This window comes from Sylvia atricapilla, chromosome 11, assembly GCF_009819655.1.
Source record: "Sylvia atricapilla isolate bSylAtr1 chromosome 11, bSylAtr1.pri, whole genome shotgun sequence".
Classification (NCBI taxonomy): domain Eukaryota; kingdom Metazoa; phylum Chordata; class Aves; order Passeriformes; family Sylviidae; genus Sylvia; species Sylvia atricapilla.
In genome coordinates, this window is record NC_089150.1 from 20,750,407 (window position 1) to 20,768,283 (window position 17,877).

Sequence of the window (17,877 nt, forward strand, 5' to 3'; positions counted from 1 at the left end):
TGCTTTTACTGTATCTTCTGTAAATACATCTTCTTATGGGGACGTATTTGTGTTTAGGTTTTCAAAACTGTGTGCCTTGTTCTGAAGTGTTGTTCTGAGTTCCCATGTCTCACATCTCCTGCATCCTGTACGACAGGAGTGACCACTTTGCACTTGCTTGCTTTAACTCCAGATTTATTTTAGCTGCTCTGCTTTAGTCCAGAGCTACCTTGGTGCACAGATGCATTCTTCTGGCACAGCCCAGATTTCTCCACTCTCAAAAGGTCAGTGTGGGGGGGGAGGGGGTCCTGTTTGCCTTTAGCTTGGGTTTATTATATCCTGATGTGGTTTGGTTATTCCTGAAAAACACTAGGAGTTAATTCTTACTTTTGAACTTAGAACATCTTTTTTCTTGTGCTTCTTCTCAGATATTGACGAGTGTGCAATAGGAAGCCACAACTGTTCATCTGCAGAGACTTGCTACAACATCCAGGGCAGCTTCCGCTGCCTGTCCTTCGAGTGCCCTTCCAACTACAGGAAGGTGTCTGACATGTGAGTATGGCCCTGGGGCAGCACCAGCCAGTGCCTCTGCTCTCCTGTGGTGTTTGCTTTGTGGGTGGCTGTGGGTGCTCAGAGCTCTGAGAAGCTGCTTTGGCACCTGGAGCTCAGGGACCTTCCCTGTGGAGAGTTTGTGTCTGGTTATCCTTCCTTCTCCCAAACCCCAGAGCCCCTGTTTGCCCTCCAGCTGCTGCTGGAACAGCAGAGATCAGAGCCTGCAGCTCTTCTTGCAACTCTGAAATGGCTCTGTTTATAATTAAGTTTTAAAGTAAGATTTTCTGTGCTGTTTGCATCAGAGCAGGAGCAGCCAGGCTGCTCAGTGCTCCACTTTTACAGTGGGTTTGGGGCTCCCTGTTTAATATTCAGATTGCAGTTCCTCGGGGAATGTTGGAGGGGAGCAGGATGCTGAGCTTGCCAGTCCACAGGATTCTGGGAATGGCACATCCCCAGCTCCTCAGCAGCTGGAGCTCAGGATCCCCAAAATCTCCCTACCCATTTCCCACCTCAGTGGCTGCCAGTGCTTTGGGAACCTATATTTAGTTGCCTGTGGCTTAAAACATACTTTTCCTCCTTACAGAACTGAGCAGCTTTGCCAGCTGAGGAGTTTGTTTCCCACTCCTGTGTTTTGGGGGCCTTTTAGGGTCTCATTTCCTTGGGGCAGTGCCCCAGCCCTTTGAGAGATAAACCCCTGGCTCCCATTCCTGACTCTGGCTGGTCCTGGTGCAGCTCCCCATGTCTGAGATCCCTGCCTTGGGCTGCACTGCTCCATAACTGCACACTCAGAAATGTTCATGGGCACTGGGAGGGCAGAGCAAGCAGCCCCTGATCACACACTGAGGTTCAGGACTGCACTTTGTCCTGGTGCCTTTTAGGGCTACCTAAAAACAGAGGCCAGACAGAATTAAGGGAATAAAAAGTTGTTCTATTTGTTGAAGGCCCTTCAGGTACGTTTAAGGCAGATGAACCCCCCAGGGGCTACACTCAAAATGGATGGCCAGTCATGGGTTTTCATACTTTCATCAGTATGTTGAGGGTTAATCCTCCAATTACAGGTTCAGGCAATGAAGTCATTTACCCCAAGTTTGCTCCCCTCAACTACAGTTTCCATCTCTGGGGCCTGAGGCAGTGAGGTGTCCTTGATTGCCAGGCCTGGAGAGGAATTGTTGTGTTTGTCCAAAATGGGAAAGCAGCAGCTCACACTGTGTGTGAGGTTTAGAGTTCTACACTAAAGAACTGCAGGGTTACAAATAGATGAAAATTATAAAAGCCAAAATCCTGAGGTGTCAGTCAGATCCTTTGCGCTGCCCTGAGGGTTTGGTGTTTCTCCCAGCTGTCCCCTTGCCACTGAAGGTGCCTGATACAGGTCAGCACGTGGTCAGAGTGTAATGAACCATGTGTAAATGCATCAATCTCTGAGGGTCCAGCCTTTGCAGGGAAGTGGCTGAAATCAATTTCAGCGAGACTGCTCTTCAGAGGTGTTTTATAAAGCAGAAGGTTTAATAAGGAAAAATATCAGTATAACAAAGGTTACAGAAACCAGAAGAAAAGCCGTGCACAGGTGTCTGAGAAAACCTCTGACACCCTGCTAGAAACACTCCAAAAAACCTTTTACTTCCTTCGTGCTCCTTCCTAAATACTGAATGTTTTAGGAGGGACAATTTGTTCTGCTGCCAATAAGATCACCAAGAGCCTTTGAGTTAGACTCTCAGAGCCCAATCCATGTTCTTGTGCTGGTGCTGAGCCAATCACTGTTAGGAGGGTTGTTGCAGTAGGACACGAAATAAAGATGCCTGACTCCAGTCAGGAGGCAGTAGAAATCAGGAGGTTTATTTACAATTCATTCAGCCCTTTTATAACCTGCTGTGCTAAAAGGCACGTTATTGGTCCATAGGGCTGACACCTCTCCCGTTGGCTCAGTGACAGAAATAGCAAACAACTCCTGTTGTTATGGGAAAGGAATATTGTTTGCACAGGGTTGTTTTGGGGAAAGAAAACTGTTGAAAAGTTTCCCTTGGGAAGAGCTAGCTCAGAAAATATTGGGTCCACAGAGGGTATGGAAGTTTCTGGGTTCTTCACCTTGAGTCTTAAACTTTTCCCTACATGGAAAAACCCTTGCTGGGTGTGAGAAATGCATCCCTATAGGTGCCTCCCTCCCCTTTTCCCCAGGCGGTGCGAGCGCATCGGCTGCTTCAACTTCCTGGAGTGCCAGAGCACGCCGGTGCGCATCACCTACTACCAGCTCAACTTCCAGACCAACATCGTGGTGCCGGCGCACATCTTCCGCATCGGGCCCTCGCCCGCCTACGCCGGGGACAGCATCGTGCTCACCATCACCAGGGGCAACGAGGAGGGTTTCTTCAGCACCCGCAGGCTCAACGCCTACACCGGCGTCGTCTTCCTGCAGCGCCAGGTCAAGGAGCCCAAAGACTTCCTGCTGGACGTGGAAATGAAACTCTGGCGGCAGGGAACCTACACGACTTTCCTTGCCAAGATCTACATTTTCATCACAGCTCACGCCTACTGATGCTGCTGGCGTTGGATTTTCGTTTGGTGCTATGCTCTTTAACTGGTCTTACCAAAGCTTAATACCGTTGAACTGGCAATTCCATGTATCTAGCCTTGATATTATTTTTCTATCGTTGCTTTAAACTTTCTTATTGGTTGTGTAAATTAAGTTAATTTTTATCTTTTTACGTTCTGTTTCCCTATGCAATTCTGTACACCGTCATCATCTGCCAACGAATGAAGGAAGGCTTAGAAAAGGCAGTAGAGACCTTGTGATAAATATTAGGCAAAAGGTTTTTACAGAAAAGGTAATGAAGTATTGGAATGGTCTACCTGGGGAGGTGGATTCACCGTCTCTGCATGTGTTTAAGACAAGACTGCGTGTGGCACTCGGTGCCATGGTTTAGTTGAGGTTGGGGTTGGGTTGGACTTGATGATCTTGGAGGTCTCTTCCAGCCCAGTGATTCTGTGATTCTGTGACATGCAGGGACCTTTTCTTAGCAGTTATTTTTAGGTGTAGTCACCTCTGCAGGGTATTGCACTAGAGAGGGAAGGTGTTCACGTGGGAGTACTGGGAAGAAAAAACCACGGAATGATTTCTCTTTCTGACACAGAGTCCTGGTTTGGCTGGCCCAGTGCCTCACTGGGGTGTCTGTGCTGAGCCCAGTCCCATCCCTGGACACTGATGGTGACCTCACTTCCTGCTCCCGGGTAATTGCCCTCCTTCCAACTTTCATAATATGTTGCCTTAAAATATATATAAATAAAAGGAAACTCCACCAGTGAAAAAGCCTATGGGTGAGTGTTGCTTTAGTAGGAGTGCTCATGTGCTGAATGTTTGCAAGACCGAGGCCTCACCAGAATGCTACACTTTAAGATGAAAGCTCACATTGCCATTTTTAGTAGTTCTCTTCAAAGGTGCTGGTGTTCCTCTGCTCCTCACTCTATAATGTGTAAGAGCAGATTTGAAGCTTTGTAATTCTTAAAGGAATGTCCAAATGGAAATAATAATTACTGCTCCTTATTTTAAAGCTTGGGTGTGTCCCTGAGCAATAGCTTGCAATTTTAAACAGACAAAGAGGGGGTTTGCTTCTCTGCTTCAGGAAAATGCCTCCAGTGGTGTTGCCAAATGATGCAGAGAAAAATGCCAGTGAAATTGGTGGGTTCTATTTTGCCATTTAGAAAAGAGCACAATCAAAGTTTTGAGCTCAATTTCCTCTGGTTCTTCAGGGAACTGGATGAAGTCCAAAGTTGGAGGCCAGATTTGGCAAAGCATGATATAATCAAAGTATTTATTAGAATTTAGAAATGAATATCAGAACTTCTTTGTGGCTGTTTTCTTTTTTTTTCTTTTCTCCTTTCCCTAAAAAGCTCCAGTGTTGCAATTTTCTGAGCTTCCTTTGTTCCAGCTGTAAGTATTCTGCAAAATGTTTTAAAGGAAAAAAAAAAACAAAAAAAGCATAGCTACAAGCTATGGATGTTTATTTCTCTGCAGTTTAATAATCCTAGAATCCCAGGTTGGATGAGGCCTCAAGGATCATCTCATCCAAACCTTTCCTGGCAAAACAATAACCTGTTCTTTCCTACAGTCAATCTTATTTTGATCAATGTGTACACAAAGAGAAATGGAGAAATGAAATCTAACACGTTTTTATGCCATATTCAGCAGCTTTATTATGTTGTAAAAATTGCATTTAAAAATCTTGTAAACATCACCTATATGGTGAGAGTTAATGTTCTGTATTCACTATGTCCCCAGGCCAGTCTCTACCACTTCAAGTCTCTCCTTTAATTTGGACATCCTTAAAATAAAGGGCAAATCTTTCTGTATCTGAGATCATAAAATCCCATTAGCAGGGAAAAGTTATGTTCCCCAGCTGTAAAACAAGGACTATCAGTGAGCTTGCATACATCAAATTTCTCTTTGTTGTTGTTGGGGTTTTTTTCTATAAAAAACCATTTAGCAAAAGATCTTCTTCCATCCATCTTTTGTTTTCCATAGTTAACAGTTCTGTAAGCATGCAGCAGGGAAGTGCCAATGGAGAAAGGCGTGTTTGTGCTATTTGTCATCCCAGTTAATTCCTGTCTGACAGCTCCAGGCCTTCCAGCCCCATCCTGCACACGTTCAGGGGTGACACATTTCTCCAAGCCCCACTGGGGCACGGCAGGAGCCACCAAAACCCCGAGTTTTCCATCAGCATTAGGATTTGATTGAGCACAAATGACACCCAGGCCTCGACTGTGCTTCTTGTCAGAGAACAAATGGACAAGTCATTTGTTACTGGGAGACCTTTTGCTGACTGAAACCAGCCACAGTCAATCATATTAAGGATCTGGCAGGTTTTAGCACCAACTCTTCATTTTCTTAGACAGGTAATTGATGAAGAAAGTTTTAAGAAAGGCTTTGCATACTATTAGAAGGGAAATGCTCTGCTGGGAAGAAAGGTGTCTTCATCTGTAGTTGGGAAAGGTTGGAAAGAGTTGCTTGGTGCAACTGGCCAGAGCCAGGGGAAGGATTTCAGGACATTCTTCTGCTTCTGGATTAACCAGAGGAGGGTTGTAGCTTTTCCCAGCCCAAAGAGTTGTCCCTGTCAGTTCAAGGGGAGCAGGAGCAGTCGGTACTGCACCCTTTGCTCTGTCCTGGGGTAGTGCCCCTGGCTGAGCTTGAGCAGCCTCACCCCACCCACAGGGGGATGTGCTTTCACATGGTGTCAGTGCCCTTGAACTGGAATTTTGGTCTCCTTCAAGTGCTCCAGCGCCCAGAGGCGCAGTCCCCATCTCCAGGAATGCTCCTTGCCCTTTATTTGGCTAGGAGCCCTGTGTGTGTGTGTCCATGTGCGCAGGAGGGCTCAGTGGAAGGAGTTCAGGCTGCAGTGCTTTTTCTTTCCTTTTGAGTAGGTTTCCTTTATTCCCTTTGCTCCTCTGTGGCCACCCCACCCCTTGCCTGGCTGAGGTGAGTTAAGAGCAGCTACACGAGAGCTGTGCAAGCTGATAAACTCAGGAGGAAGACAACAGCTGCAAGCCTCATAAAGAATTATAACTGACCTGGGGCATCTGTTCTAGATGTGTAAAAACTCATATTGTTGGTGGGCTCCCCAGGATGGAAATGGCCTTGCTGTGACCTGCCTGAGCAAGGCTTGCTCTGCTCAGCTTTGCTTGCTCCTGCCTCCATAAAACCTGACCTCTCTGCACTCTGCTGTTGCATTCCTTGGGACATCCCCGAGACTGAGCAAGACCAAATGAGCCACTGGAAAGAACAAGAAATGTCCCTCTGTGTGTGGGTCTACTCCAGAAAGAAGCATCAGGGTTTGTTTGGACTGGAATACATAACAGAGTTGAAGTAGCAGGACACGGGTGAGAGGGATGTTTTTACCTCCTGTTTTAAATTGTTCCCTTTCTGGAGCAGGGAGGAAGTGGTTTACAATCTCTGGCTGTGTAAATACGTGTCTGTGGGTCACTGCAGGTGCTGGCCAGCTCTGCCAGCATTCTTGGTGTAGGGAAAGGCACTGGATGGCTCAACCTGAGCCTCGCTCCTTCCCTCCCACTGGAGGACCAGAGCAGGGCAGGGAGCTGGCAGTGGGTGAGGGAAATGGATTTGTTGTGAATTTTCCAAGTCTGCATACAAATACACAGTATATAAACCTTTTATCAAATTCTGAAGACTCTCTACAAATCTGTTTCCCACACATGGGCCCAAATTTTTTACATTTCTTCCTGGATGTCCCAAGCAGACTTTCATTCTCTGTTATTTCTCGGTACCAGTTACATCAGCTCTATCAGATTCAGGACAGAAATAAATCTCAGACAGGTTTTATGGTAAAAAGCTGTAATCAGGGCCATTCTGCAGTGTCTCCTCAGCCTCAGAGCACAGGAGCCTCTTGTGCCAGGGTCCCAGTGCCTCTGCCAGCGGAGGGCTCCTTGGAGAGGGAGGGAAGGGCTGAGTCCCCTCCTGCCCTGTCCTGGCAGCTCCTGGCACAGACACTTTGGCAGACCCTGCCCACGGGGGGCACACACTCATTGTCCCTCTGTGTCCCTCCGTGTCCTCCTGCAGACCTGCCTCACACCTGGGGAGATGGTTTTTCCCGTTCATTTGCCTGGTTTTGTCTTTGTCTTTCCATTGCTCCCACCCATGCCAGGGGGAAGAGAAAGTTCCAGCCATGGAGAATTAGGATTCTGGAGTAAAAATAGATTTTGGGGTCAATCAAAAAGCATCTTCACACGTCCAGTGTTCTCTGCACCACAGAGAGGCTCATTTGAAGTGGCTACTGAAGAGCAGGATTTAATTAAATCTGGTCTCAGTGATGTGAAGCTGAAGCACAAACTCGAGCCTTGTGTCTCCTAAAGCACAGTTCTTTCTCGTGCACGTTCTCTCCCCATAAGCTGGGACTCCTGTTGGTTTGGGGTTAAAAACGACAGCATCTGCAGTGAATTTTCCCTTTTTAGCCGGGGTTGGATAGGAGGAGGATGCCTGGTGGTGCCTGCAGGCTGTAACGGGAGGGACCAGAGCCTTTGTACATCCCGGGTTCCTGTGTGGCAGCCAAGGGCTGTGTGCAGGGCAGGAATGCACAGCAGGGTGCTGGAGCTGCTTGGCACCAGGGATGGGATGGAGGGGCTGAGCTGGTGATGCTGGGGCTGCAGCAGGAGGGTCTCTGCTCTCACAGACTGAGGACATAAACCCGGCTCACTCTGGGTGCAGAACTGGCTCAGGGGAGATGCCTTGTGCTCACAGGTGACCCTGGGTCAGGTCAGTGAGCCCAGAACGTGTGGGAAGGGAAATGAAATCAGTTCTGTGCAGTGTGCATGAGATTTGGTTCATTGCTCATAGTCTGTACTCCAGAGGAAATTCCGAGTTTCTGGAGAGAAACACTGATTGTGGACAGGGCCATCTGAAGGAGTCAGAGCTCTTCCCAACAGAACATGTGTGGAATGCTGTCCTTTCTGGGGAAGGGTGGAGGGGGCAGATGAGAAATCTAATTTTATTCAGGAATAATAGTCCGGTGTGCAGAGCTCTAAACTCTTCTCTGATCTTCTCAGGCCTCTGAAAGCTCTCACCAGCCTCACTTCAGCCTTCCCATCCTTGGCAATCCAGGAGTTCACAGTTGGTTTGGTAACTTGGGTACCTTTCACCCCCACCAATCTCCATCTCTTTCAGGAGCTCCATCTGCAGCCTGTCCTTCCTGCAGCTGCCTCCTGTGGGTTCTCTTGCATTTACCCCACTGCCAGGAGATCTTTGTTTCATCACTTCTCTCCCTTTTCAAGGAGCACAGGTCAGAAGGAAAAATATCCACCCTTTTTTCTTGATGCCTGAGAGCCTCTACCAGCACGAGGAGCTCACTGCCCTGCTGAGCCTCTGAGCTGCCAGGCCAGATCCTGAGCAATAATATTATTCCAACTCCACCATGGCTTTAAACTGCAGCGTTGCAGGTTTGGAAGGCAGCTGCTCTGCTCCTTGGGGACTTCAAAGTGTGTTGCTGAATGAGTGCCCTGGGAAATCACTGATAAAGCATGATTTATATTTCCCCAAATTCCGCTTCGGTTATTATTTTCTTAAGGCATTATGTTTTGTTCTTTCTTGGAGTGTTTTTGTAGAGTTGAATGTGAAATATTTGCTCCCACAGGTTGGTTTTTGAGAGGGCATTGGGCTTTTCAGTTGACGTCCTTCAGCATCATCTCCACCCCAGGGGACAGTGTGGGGCAGGGTGGGGGCACTGCTCTGGTGCTGTCTGGCCAGTTTGGGGCCTCTGTTATTGCAGAGGTGTTTGGGTTTGTTCTGCTGCTTGGTGGTGCCAGAGCTGCCTGGGACAGTGGAGATGTTCATAGAAATACACAAACACCAGAGAAATGGCAGAGGGATTTCTTCTTCTCTCTCATGTGCTTTGAAGAGCAGAGTACAGGAGCAGCTGTCACCTGCACACCCCATTTTCCCAAACCTGTCAGTGATGTATTTATCCCCCCTCCCGTGACAATAACTCAGTTTTCTTGTGGGTTATTGCACTCCCCTGTCCAGGCAGGACAAGCCATTTCCAAAGGCACATCCCATGATGTGTTTCACCATCTCTGTTGTACATTGCAGCCGTCTCCTCACAATCAATAATGCAGGGATTTGCAGGCTCCTTTTCTTTCAAGGCTGATCTAATTAGTTAATAAAATAATGGTCTCCCCCCTACCTCCTCCTGCTTGTTTCCCCCTCATTTCTCATCTTGGCCACTGAAGAAATATTTCCTCTGTTCTCACGAAAGGAATGCATTTGCACTTGCCACAGCAGTTCAAAGATACCAAGAATATATTTTCCTTGTGCTGGTAATTGCTTTTCTTGGTCATTAGTTGATCAAAGTGGAGGAAATAGAGCGGGGGCAGTCAGACTAAATAATAGATCTGGAGTAGAACCGGGACTGGAGCTTTCTGGGGGTTTTCTTTTGTTTTCAAAGCGCTGAGTTATTCAGGCTCTGCACAGAGGTGCCTCCCTGGAAGGTGTGGAGTAACTGTAAAGTTACTGGGGTGGTTCCTCCCTGGTGTAAATCAGGCACCAGCTGCTCCACCATTGTTCCTCATAGCTCCAATTCAGGTTTGTCTCACAAGCAAACTAAAGAAATCCTTTTTTTTTTTTTTTTTTTTTTTTTTTTTAACCTGTCCAGCAAAATATGCAGATGCTGAAGAAAAAAAAAAAAAAAAAAAAGGAAACCTGGGGGTTTGGTGCTTGGGCTTTTTGGGTGATATTTTGTTTAGGGTGTTTTTTTAGTAAGGTAAAAGTTAAGATCATTCTTGCATGCTTTCTGGCACAGTTTTTCTTTGGAAAGCTTGTATGGGACGTGACACTGAAACTTTGGATTAGCATAAACGTTTTAAGGTCTTTCATCAAGTCTGTTGCACTTACTGTCAGTGTGTGTCATCATCATGGCTCTTTAATGACATTTGGCTGGTTCTGGCGAGGCAGACAGTCAGAAGTTCACTTTTGCTTCATTTGGATTTTTTGTGGGTGTTTTTTCCCCCCCCCCGTCTGTGTCCAGCCCTGAGAGCTTTGGCAGATTTGCCTGGCTCCCAGAGGGCCGAGACAAACCAGTTTCCTGATTTCTCCTTCTCTGGAACAAGTGTCCTTAGCACTGCTGCCAGAAATACCCTGGGCTGAATGGCAAAGGGCCAGCAGCTCTGAGGGCTGGAATTCCCAGGGAAAACTGGCGCTGGCCCCATCAGTGCCATGGGGGGAAGGTGTTGGATAGGCTGTGTGTCACCTCCTGACCACCATCCTCGCAGAAATACTGGGGTCTTTGCTAATCCTGCCTTTGGAACTGCCTGCTGAGCCCAAACATAACTTAGTATTTAAACAAAGCTTGGGCTTTTCCTCTGCAAAAGTCTCCTTGCTTACTCAGTGGCATTTAATCATCTCAGGATCCATAATACGTGTCAATACTCTGAGGAATATGGGAGGTGGCTGCTCTAATTTGCTTTTTATTCCTTGGGATGATTTTCTGGAATATACGGACTAAGGATATTTATGAGCTTCCTGAGGAAATTATTACTTCCCTGCATTCTTGTACTGAGGGACGATCTTAGGAGCAACAAACAACTCCATGACCTGGAACAAAAGGGGAAAATGTCTGAAATTGTGGACATGGGTTTATTGGAGAAGAAGGTGGCATTAAATAGTCTTAAGGATTGAAGATAACTCAGTGTTTTACTTTGAGTATGGAGGAAGTTTGTTTTGAAGACCTGACTCAATTTCAGTTTGGTTTAGTTCGTCTGTGACCTGCTTCTGCATGTATGAACAATATTCCCTGTGGATATCATGGGAAAGCACAGGGCAAAATCACATCTGATGTCACCTCTGACATCAACAAACTCAGAACAGGGATGGAAGTAATGCAGTATTTCTGCTTCAAAAAGGGGAAAGGCAAAACACCTGGGAACAGGTCAGATGGTCCTGGCTTTCCTTGGCGTGTGGAAGGATGGCAGAGGAAGAGAAATTGCTCCCTGGGATTCTTCACCTGATCATTATTGCTTTGCCAGGGAGGACCACCATAAATACAGGAACCACATAAAAAGGGAAACCAAGTGGGAGGAAGGGGAAAATGGAGGGGAGGGTCACAGATGGGAAAAATTAAAAAAATTTCCTTTAAATGCAGTTGGTCAACTGAAAAAAAGCAACAACTGAATGATCTGCAGTGATCCCAGCCCTGCTGTCAGCTAATGCTGGCAGGCACAATAAATGTTTAAAACCAGCCTTAACAGTGCAAAATTTTAAGGACTCTATGCCAGTAAATGAACAGTTCATAATGTACTTTTAATTAGTGCCTGTCAGGGAAGTAGCACACCTCCAGGCATTCCCAGTCCTCCTGTGCCCAGGTTTCCCAGGCTCAGCAGGGCACACCCCACAGCAGGGCTGAGCTGTCCCCACACACAGAGCCCAGCGAGGGACACCAGCACACAGGGGGCTTTGGAAGGGTAAAAAAGCACCATTGGAGTGATGACTTGGGAAGGCTGAGCTGGAACAGAGACTGCACAGAGCTGGAGAATAAAGCAGGGATTTATTGAAAGGCCTCCAGGATCCACCTTGGGCAGGACAAGAGCCTGGCCAGGGCTACAGCCAAGGTGGACCCAAAATGGTCACAAAATGGTCACAAAATGGCCACAAAATAGACCCAAAATGGACAGCTGGTCAAAAGTCTTATATTTTTATAAGTTTTGGTCCATTTGCATCTTGGGGTCGAATTGTCCCATTCCAGCTCCAGGCTGTGAGGTCCCATCCTTCTTGTTCCTCCCTCCAGCCCACCCTTGTTTGTGCTTTTGGGCTGAAAGTTGTCCTTGGTGTGCAGCAGTGAAAGGATTTGTTTTGTGTCCCTGCTGTGTGCAGAGCTGAGTGACACTGACTGTGAGCTCAGAGCTGCCCCTGGGCACCACAGAACCTGGGATACAGGAAAGCCCAAACTGAAGGCATCGAGAGGAGCTCCCTGCCAGGAATCACATCCAGCTGTGGACCAGGGGATGCAGCTCAGCTCTGGGCTCTGGGTCAGATGAATCTGAACTCACATGAAGTCCTGGCAGTGCGGCGTGAGAACGGCCTGAAAACAGAAGCCAAGCTGTACTCCCCTGGCAGGAGGCTGGCAGGAACAGAAGGGAGGGATATTTTTGAGTCTGTGAGTGCAGGGGGAGCAGGCTGGCTCTGGTGGTGTAGCACAGGCTGACACGATGCTGAGGAAGGAGGCAGCAGAGTGGGTGGACAGTGCTGGCGCCACGTGCGCCGTGGGCTCATGGGGACAGGGGGACAAAGGCTGGGCTGCCCAGGCAGCAGCTCCTGCCCATCTGTGCCTGCCAGGAGCCTTGGGGGTCTCTCCTGGCAGTGCAGGTGTCCTGTGCTTGTCTGGAACCTGTCCCCTGTGGTTGGGTGGTGGCACATCATCATTACAATTCAGGACGGCTCATGTAATGACACACAGAACTCTGATTCCTTCAGAGGGCTCAGAGTAAAGTTTATTGAGAGACAGAGTCTTTTATACAGTGTTTGGGTACAATGAATAGGGTTGCTCCTTTAGGGCACCACCTTCTCGCAAACATCTGTACCAGTGAACAAGTTGGAAGTCAGGAGGATGGTATCTACAAGATGGTTTTGGGTTCTTCCTTGTGATTTCCCAGGCCAGACTGAGAGAGTTCTGTCCCTGGCTTCCCCACAGGCTTCACGCTTCTGCTTGGAGCCTGAGAATCCATCTTCTGACCACTGTCAGTTCCCACAGCACAGAGGCCAGCCCACAAGGGGAATCTGATCTCTGTTCCTCCTTTCCATGGGTGTGAGGCTTCCAGGCACCACCTGAGCAGGATTTCTGGGGATGGAAACTGTGCCTGTGCTCACTGGAAGGCCACCTCAGCCTGGCAGAAAGCTGCAGAATGCTCTGGGTATAAAAGGTGCCTCGCTGGCCGAAAGGCCTCCCAGTGGTCCCTCTTACCCTTTTAGTGGGTTTTGCCCAGTAAAACCATGGTGGGACCTCCCTGGGAGGGCTCCTCTGGCTTTGGCCTTTCCTGGGGCTGCTCTGTCCAAAGGACACTGGGCTGGCCACCTCCCTGGGAGAGGAGCAAAGTTTCATTCCCTCTGCTGGTAGGGATGTGGTGTCACTGGGCAAATCAGCTCCACTCGACCTTTGTTTCCTCTCAGAAGTGGGGAATATGCCATCCCTTAGCCACACTGCACGAACACAAGAGCCTGCTTGGGTTTTTTGTACAGTCCTAATAAAAATAAATGCTACCTAAGCATCTGCAATATGAGTTTAGGGTATTTCCTATGTGCTTTAGTTTTTCTTATTTCTTTTTAGAAAGAACTCAAACTAATTTTGCTACAGCCACCAACTCTTTTTTCCCTAACTCTTTTTGCTTCCCAGTAAAAGATTTTTCTTAAGGATTAGAGACTAATTTTACTGTACATATATTGCACTAAAACAACTGGTAACTTTTCCTTGTGCCTACTCAGAGAGCTGGCTCCCATAAATAGTATTTCACATGGCAGGCACATAATGCCCATGCTCCGTGGTCTCTGCCAACAGTTTTAGGTATGGAAATGAGGTTAATATTCATCTAAAAGACATCTTTTATTTGGAAACCCTTCTCTACCTTTCCCCACGTGGCTGTGGGAGGGGTAGGAGGCAGAGATGGACAGCAGCTCCATCCCTGGGAACAGATGGAGGGTGCAAAGCACACATCTTCAAGAGGAGCTGACATTTTAAGCACTATCGAGTCTGCAGGGAGAGATAATATCGTTCCTGAGACATAATGATATACTTGGAAGTGCAGACAAGCTTTACAGCATACAAGCTGAAAAAGCAGTTTGAGCCTGAATGCTTATTTCTTTTCCTCATTCTATCTCTATGTGCAATAAAGATGTTATCTCGTCCCTCGAATCTTGTCTTGCTTGTATCCCAAGACCTTCACGTCCAAAACTGTGCCAGATTTGAGTTTCCAACTCGCTTTCCCATCCTTGATGTTGATGTCTGCATCTTCCCACCTTTAGGGCAATGCTGCGTGTCCTGGCCATGTGACACAGGATAAAGAGAGCAAGGGTTTGTTTTTTATTTGCTGTCCTCATTGCTTTTACTGAGGAGTGTTTATTTATGCATCAAGTCAGAATAAGCAGTCATTTGCACTGGATCCTAATTTCAATTATGGATAGCCTCAGTATTTGAGCAGTAATGTCATTGTTTGTTATTAGGTTTTAAGTAACAGACATGAGTAAATAATGAGACAATATAAATATAAATCTACTTAATTATCCGAGCCTTAAATGCCAGGCAATAATACCTAACCTAAAAAAAGAAACCCATGTGAATTACTAACATCAGAGAGACTTCAGAAAGAATCTGTCTCTTATTAAATTTAAGTGGGTCAAATCCTGCAGCTCCTCAGTGCAGGGGAGAGGTTTGTTCAAGGATTTTAATGGACTACACCATGATAAATGATGACAGAGGGGGTGATAAATGCAATGTGTTGCTCATTAGGACAGGCAGAGATGGGCTGCTAAATGATGGGTGCAGATCTAATGATTTATTTGCAGAAGTACTGAGAAATATTCGAGCCCTAACTTAAGCTGTACATCGGGATGATACCAAGTGAGTTTGTGCAAAACTTGAGTCTCAGAGAGTTGAATCTTACATTATTTGTCCTCTGTATAAGCAGAAGTAATAGTTACAAGGAATAAAAATGTATATCCAATCAGATTGCTTGAAATGACAGCCTTGGGGATTTTCTTCATCCAAACCTGGCAGGAAGAATTTGGTGCTGGCTGGATGTTTTCCACCAGCCTCTGAAGAGCTCGTCTTTGGGTGAAGCATGAATAGGGAGTAAGGTGGAAGGCTGACAAAAGCCTCCTGTGTTTCCTGGGTTCCTGCACTCTGAGTGGATCCTGTGGCACCCCTGGGCCCAGCCCCTTGTTCTGTGCAGCTCAGATGAGCTGCCCTGGACCACCAGGACCCCAAGGCACCATCACTGCTCCTCCCTCCCTGTTTGAGATGGGAGCAATAACAGCCCATTAAAGCATTGCCTGTGCTTCTGTAGCAGCACAGGGAAAGAGTGAGCTTGGGAGGCAACTGCTTTTCTTGCTTTGTGTGAGCTTGATGCCTTAAGTTTGACCTTTGATGTATTTCAGGTTCTGTGCTGCCCAGGGGTGCAGTTCTGAGCTCTGTGTCACTCAGCTCTGCACAGAGCAGGGACACAAAACAAAGCCTTTTCCTGATGGAGACCAAGGACAGTGGTTACAAGTTCCAGGCCCAACAGCAGAAAAAAGGGTGGGCTGGAGGGAGGAACAAGAAGGATGGGACTTCATAACCTGAAGCTGTAATTGGACAATTAAACCTCAATATGCAAATGGACCAAAACTTACAAAAGTGTGAGACCTCGTGACTGTCCATTTTGTGTCCATTTTGTGACCATTTTGGGTCCACCTTGGGTGTAGCCCTGGCCAGGCTCTTGTCCTGCCCAAGGTGGATCCTTAAAGGCCTTTTAATAAATATCTACTTTATTCCTTTATCTCTGCATATTCACTGTTCCAGGTGAGCCTTCCCAAGGCATCCAGCTCTTGGAGGGGTGATGGTGCAGCAGTGTATTCCCAGTGTTTTCCAGGACAAAACTGGATTTGGTAACTGGGAAGAAACAAACAGCTGGGAGGGAGATGGGGCAGGATGAGTGGAAAGAGGGAGCAGGGAAGGGATCAATGTGCCCAAGGGAAGGAGCCTTCAGGGAAAAGATGACTTTGCCTTGATAGCCAAGGTCAGGCTGTCAGAGACAACCACAACCTGTTCTATAAAACTGATGCAGTTCTTCCAAGGCTTTGAGCACGCCAGTGCTCCTGAATTTGTTTTCCATTCCCCGGGGGCAGTGATATGTGTGCTCTCTACCCCTCAGCTGTGGGAAGGGAAATGAGTTTCTGCTCCTTCCCTGCAGGGGGAATCTGCAGGGCTCTGACTGAGGCAGAGGAGGGGAATGGCTTTCAGGACAATTCCAGAGAGAAGTTTGCTGTGAGGACAGGAGTGGGAGCTCTGCTGCGTGGGCTGCATGGGGGTCCCACCACATATGGCTGAGAGGGAAGGGCTTTGCAGTTCTCTCACTCCCTTGCTAACATTCACATCTTTGGAGTCTCCCAGGAGAGGGCTGCAAACCTCAGAGCTTTGTGTTGGAGCTGCAGTTGTGCTCTTTCAATCTGCACGAGTTTCAGAAGCAGCCTTCTACCTAAGCAAGTATTTTGGTATTGAATTAATTAGCAGTTCTCTTACCACAGCACTTTCACAGGAGCTTCATCCCACACCTGCACCCCTTCCCCTCTCCTGGCTGCAGCCCCAGGCAGTTTCTCAGCCAGGCTCAGAGGTGCCAGCACCCTGAGGCCAAGCCCTGCCTGCTGCAATCCAGTGCCTTTGCAGAGTTATCCCCAAAAGGACCTTCCTTTGTGACCTCCCTGCAGAACCCGGTGCTCCATCAGCCTCTGCAGAGCTGCTGGGGACAGAGCTCTGGCCCTGGGGACAGCCTGGGACTGCTGGGGGGGCTCTGTGCTGTGCTGGGACAAGGAGGACACCACAGCCTCCATTCCCTGCCTGGTTTTAGTGTTTTAGTGGTTTAGTGTTTCAGTGTTCCCTCGGGCTGTGCAAATGCTTTGGGTTTCACAAGTCAAAACAGAAGAGGGACTGATGGCCAGTGCCTTCAGTTATGGATTAATGGAACTGGTGATGCAGCCTGGCGGCAGGGAAGGTGTGAGGGCTGCTGAGGGGAGCATCCTGCTGCCAGGGCTTTGGGAAGCAGCAGGCAAAACCTGCAGGGTGCACAGAGGGGATCCTTTCGCACACATGGGGCAGTGCAGGTCACCAGCTTTCCCTGAAGCCACCAGGCTGAGCCCCTCTGGAGCCAGGCTGGGAGAGCTGGAGGTGCTCACCTGGAGAGGAGAAGCTCCAGAGAGAGCTCCGAGCCCCTGGCAGGGCCTGAAGGGGCTCCAGGAGAGCTGGAGAGGGACTGGAGACAAGGGCTGGAGAGACAGGACACAGGGAATGGCTCAACCTGAAGGAGCGTAGATTTAGATTAGATTTTAGGAGGGTATTCTTCCCTGTAAATAGAACTTCACTGAGGATGGGGAGGGTGCCCAGAGAAGCTGTGGCTGCCTTGTCCTTGTAAGTGTCCAAGGCCAAGCTGGACACTGGGGCTTGGAGCAGTCTGGAACAGTGGGAGGTGTCCTAAATTTGCCATGGCGAAGATGCCATAGCAGGGGTGGCACTGGGATGTAAAGTTCTGCCAGGGAAAAAATTGGATGGGCTTTAAGGTGCTTCCAAGTAAACCGTTCTGGAATTCTGGGGTTTATTTAACGCTAGAGTAGCCTCATTTCCATCAGTTCCCTTCATTCCTACAGCCCTGCCCTGTGGCCTTTTGTCCCTTCCCTGTGCCTGTGTCAGGGCTGAGGCGGGAGCAGGCAGGGGAGAGGGGCTCAGCCTGCAGCCAAACAAATCCCAGAAAACACTGTGCCCAGGGGAAACAACAGCGAGGAGTTATGGACAGCCCAGAATGACAGCAGCATCTTACAGCCCTTGGCATTCGGGATGAATCCTTGCAAAAAGTGCCAGAGGATAAAATTTCCTTTTCTCAGCCTCAGAGCATAAAGGTTCCTTTTTAAAGAGCAGCATCAGCTGATGCAAAGCCAGATAAAATTCACAGTGCTCCACTGCATTGCCCAGCACCAAGAGTCACAGGGGCACTGGTACCACTGTGTCACACAGGGGAAAAGTACAGGGACTCCAGACCTCCCTTTGCAGCTGAACAAACTCCCAGCGCTTTCCCAGCCCAGGATTCACTCCTGTTGAGCTCTTGCTCTGCAGACACAACACG

General features: G+C 48.1%; 1 protein-coding gene across 1 annotated transcript in view; it reads left to right on the forward strand.

Moving 5' to 3' along the window:
- The window catches only part of FBLN2 (fibulin 2), a 62,909-nt gene extending 58,418 nt beyond the window's left edge, over window positions 1-4,491 (forward strand). The window contains exons 15-16 of the mRNA XM_066326986.1: window positions 408-531; window positions 2,704-4,491. Coding sequence (XP_066183083.1) covers window positions 408-531; window positions 2,704-3,061 — 482 coding nt within the window. The 3' untranslated portion in view covers window positions 3,062-4,491. The remainder of the gene's footprint in view (window positions 1-407; window positions 532-2,703) is intronic.
- The last annotated feature ends 13,386 nt before the right edge of the window (window positions 4,492-17,877 follow it).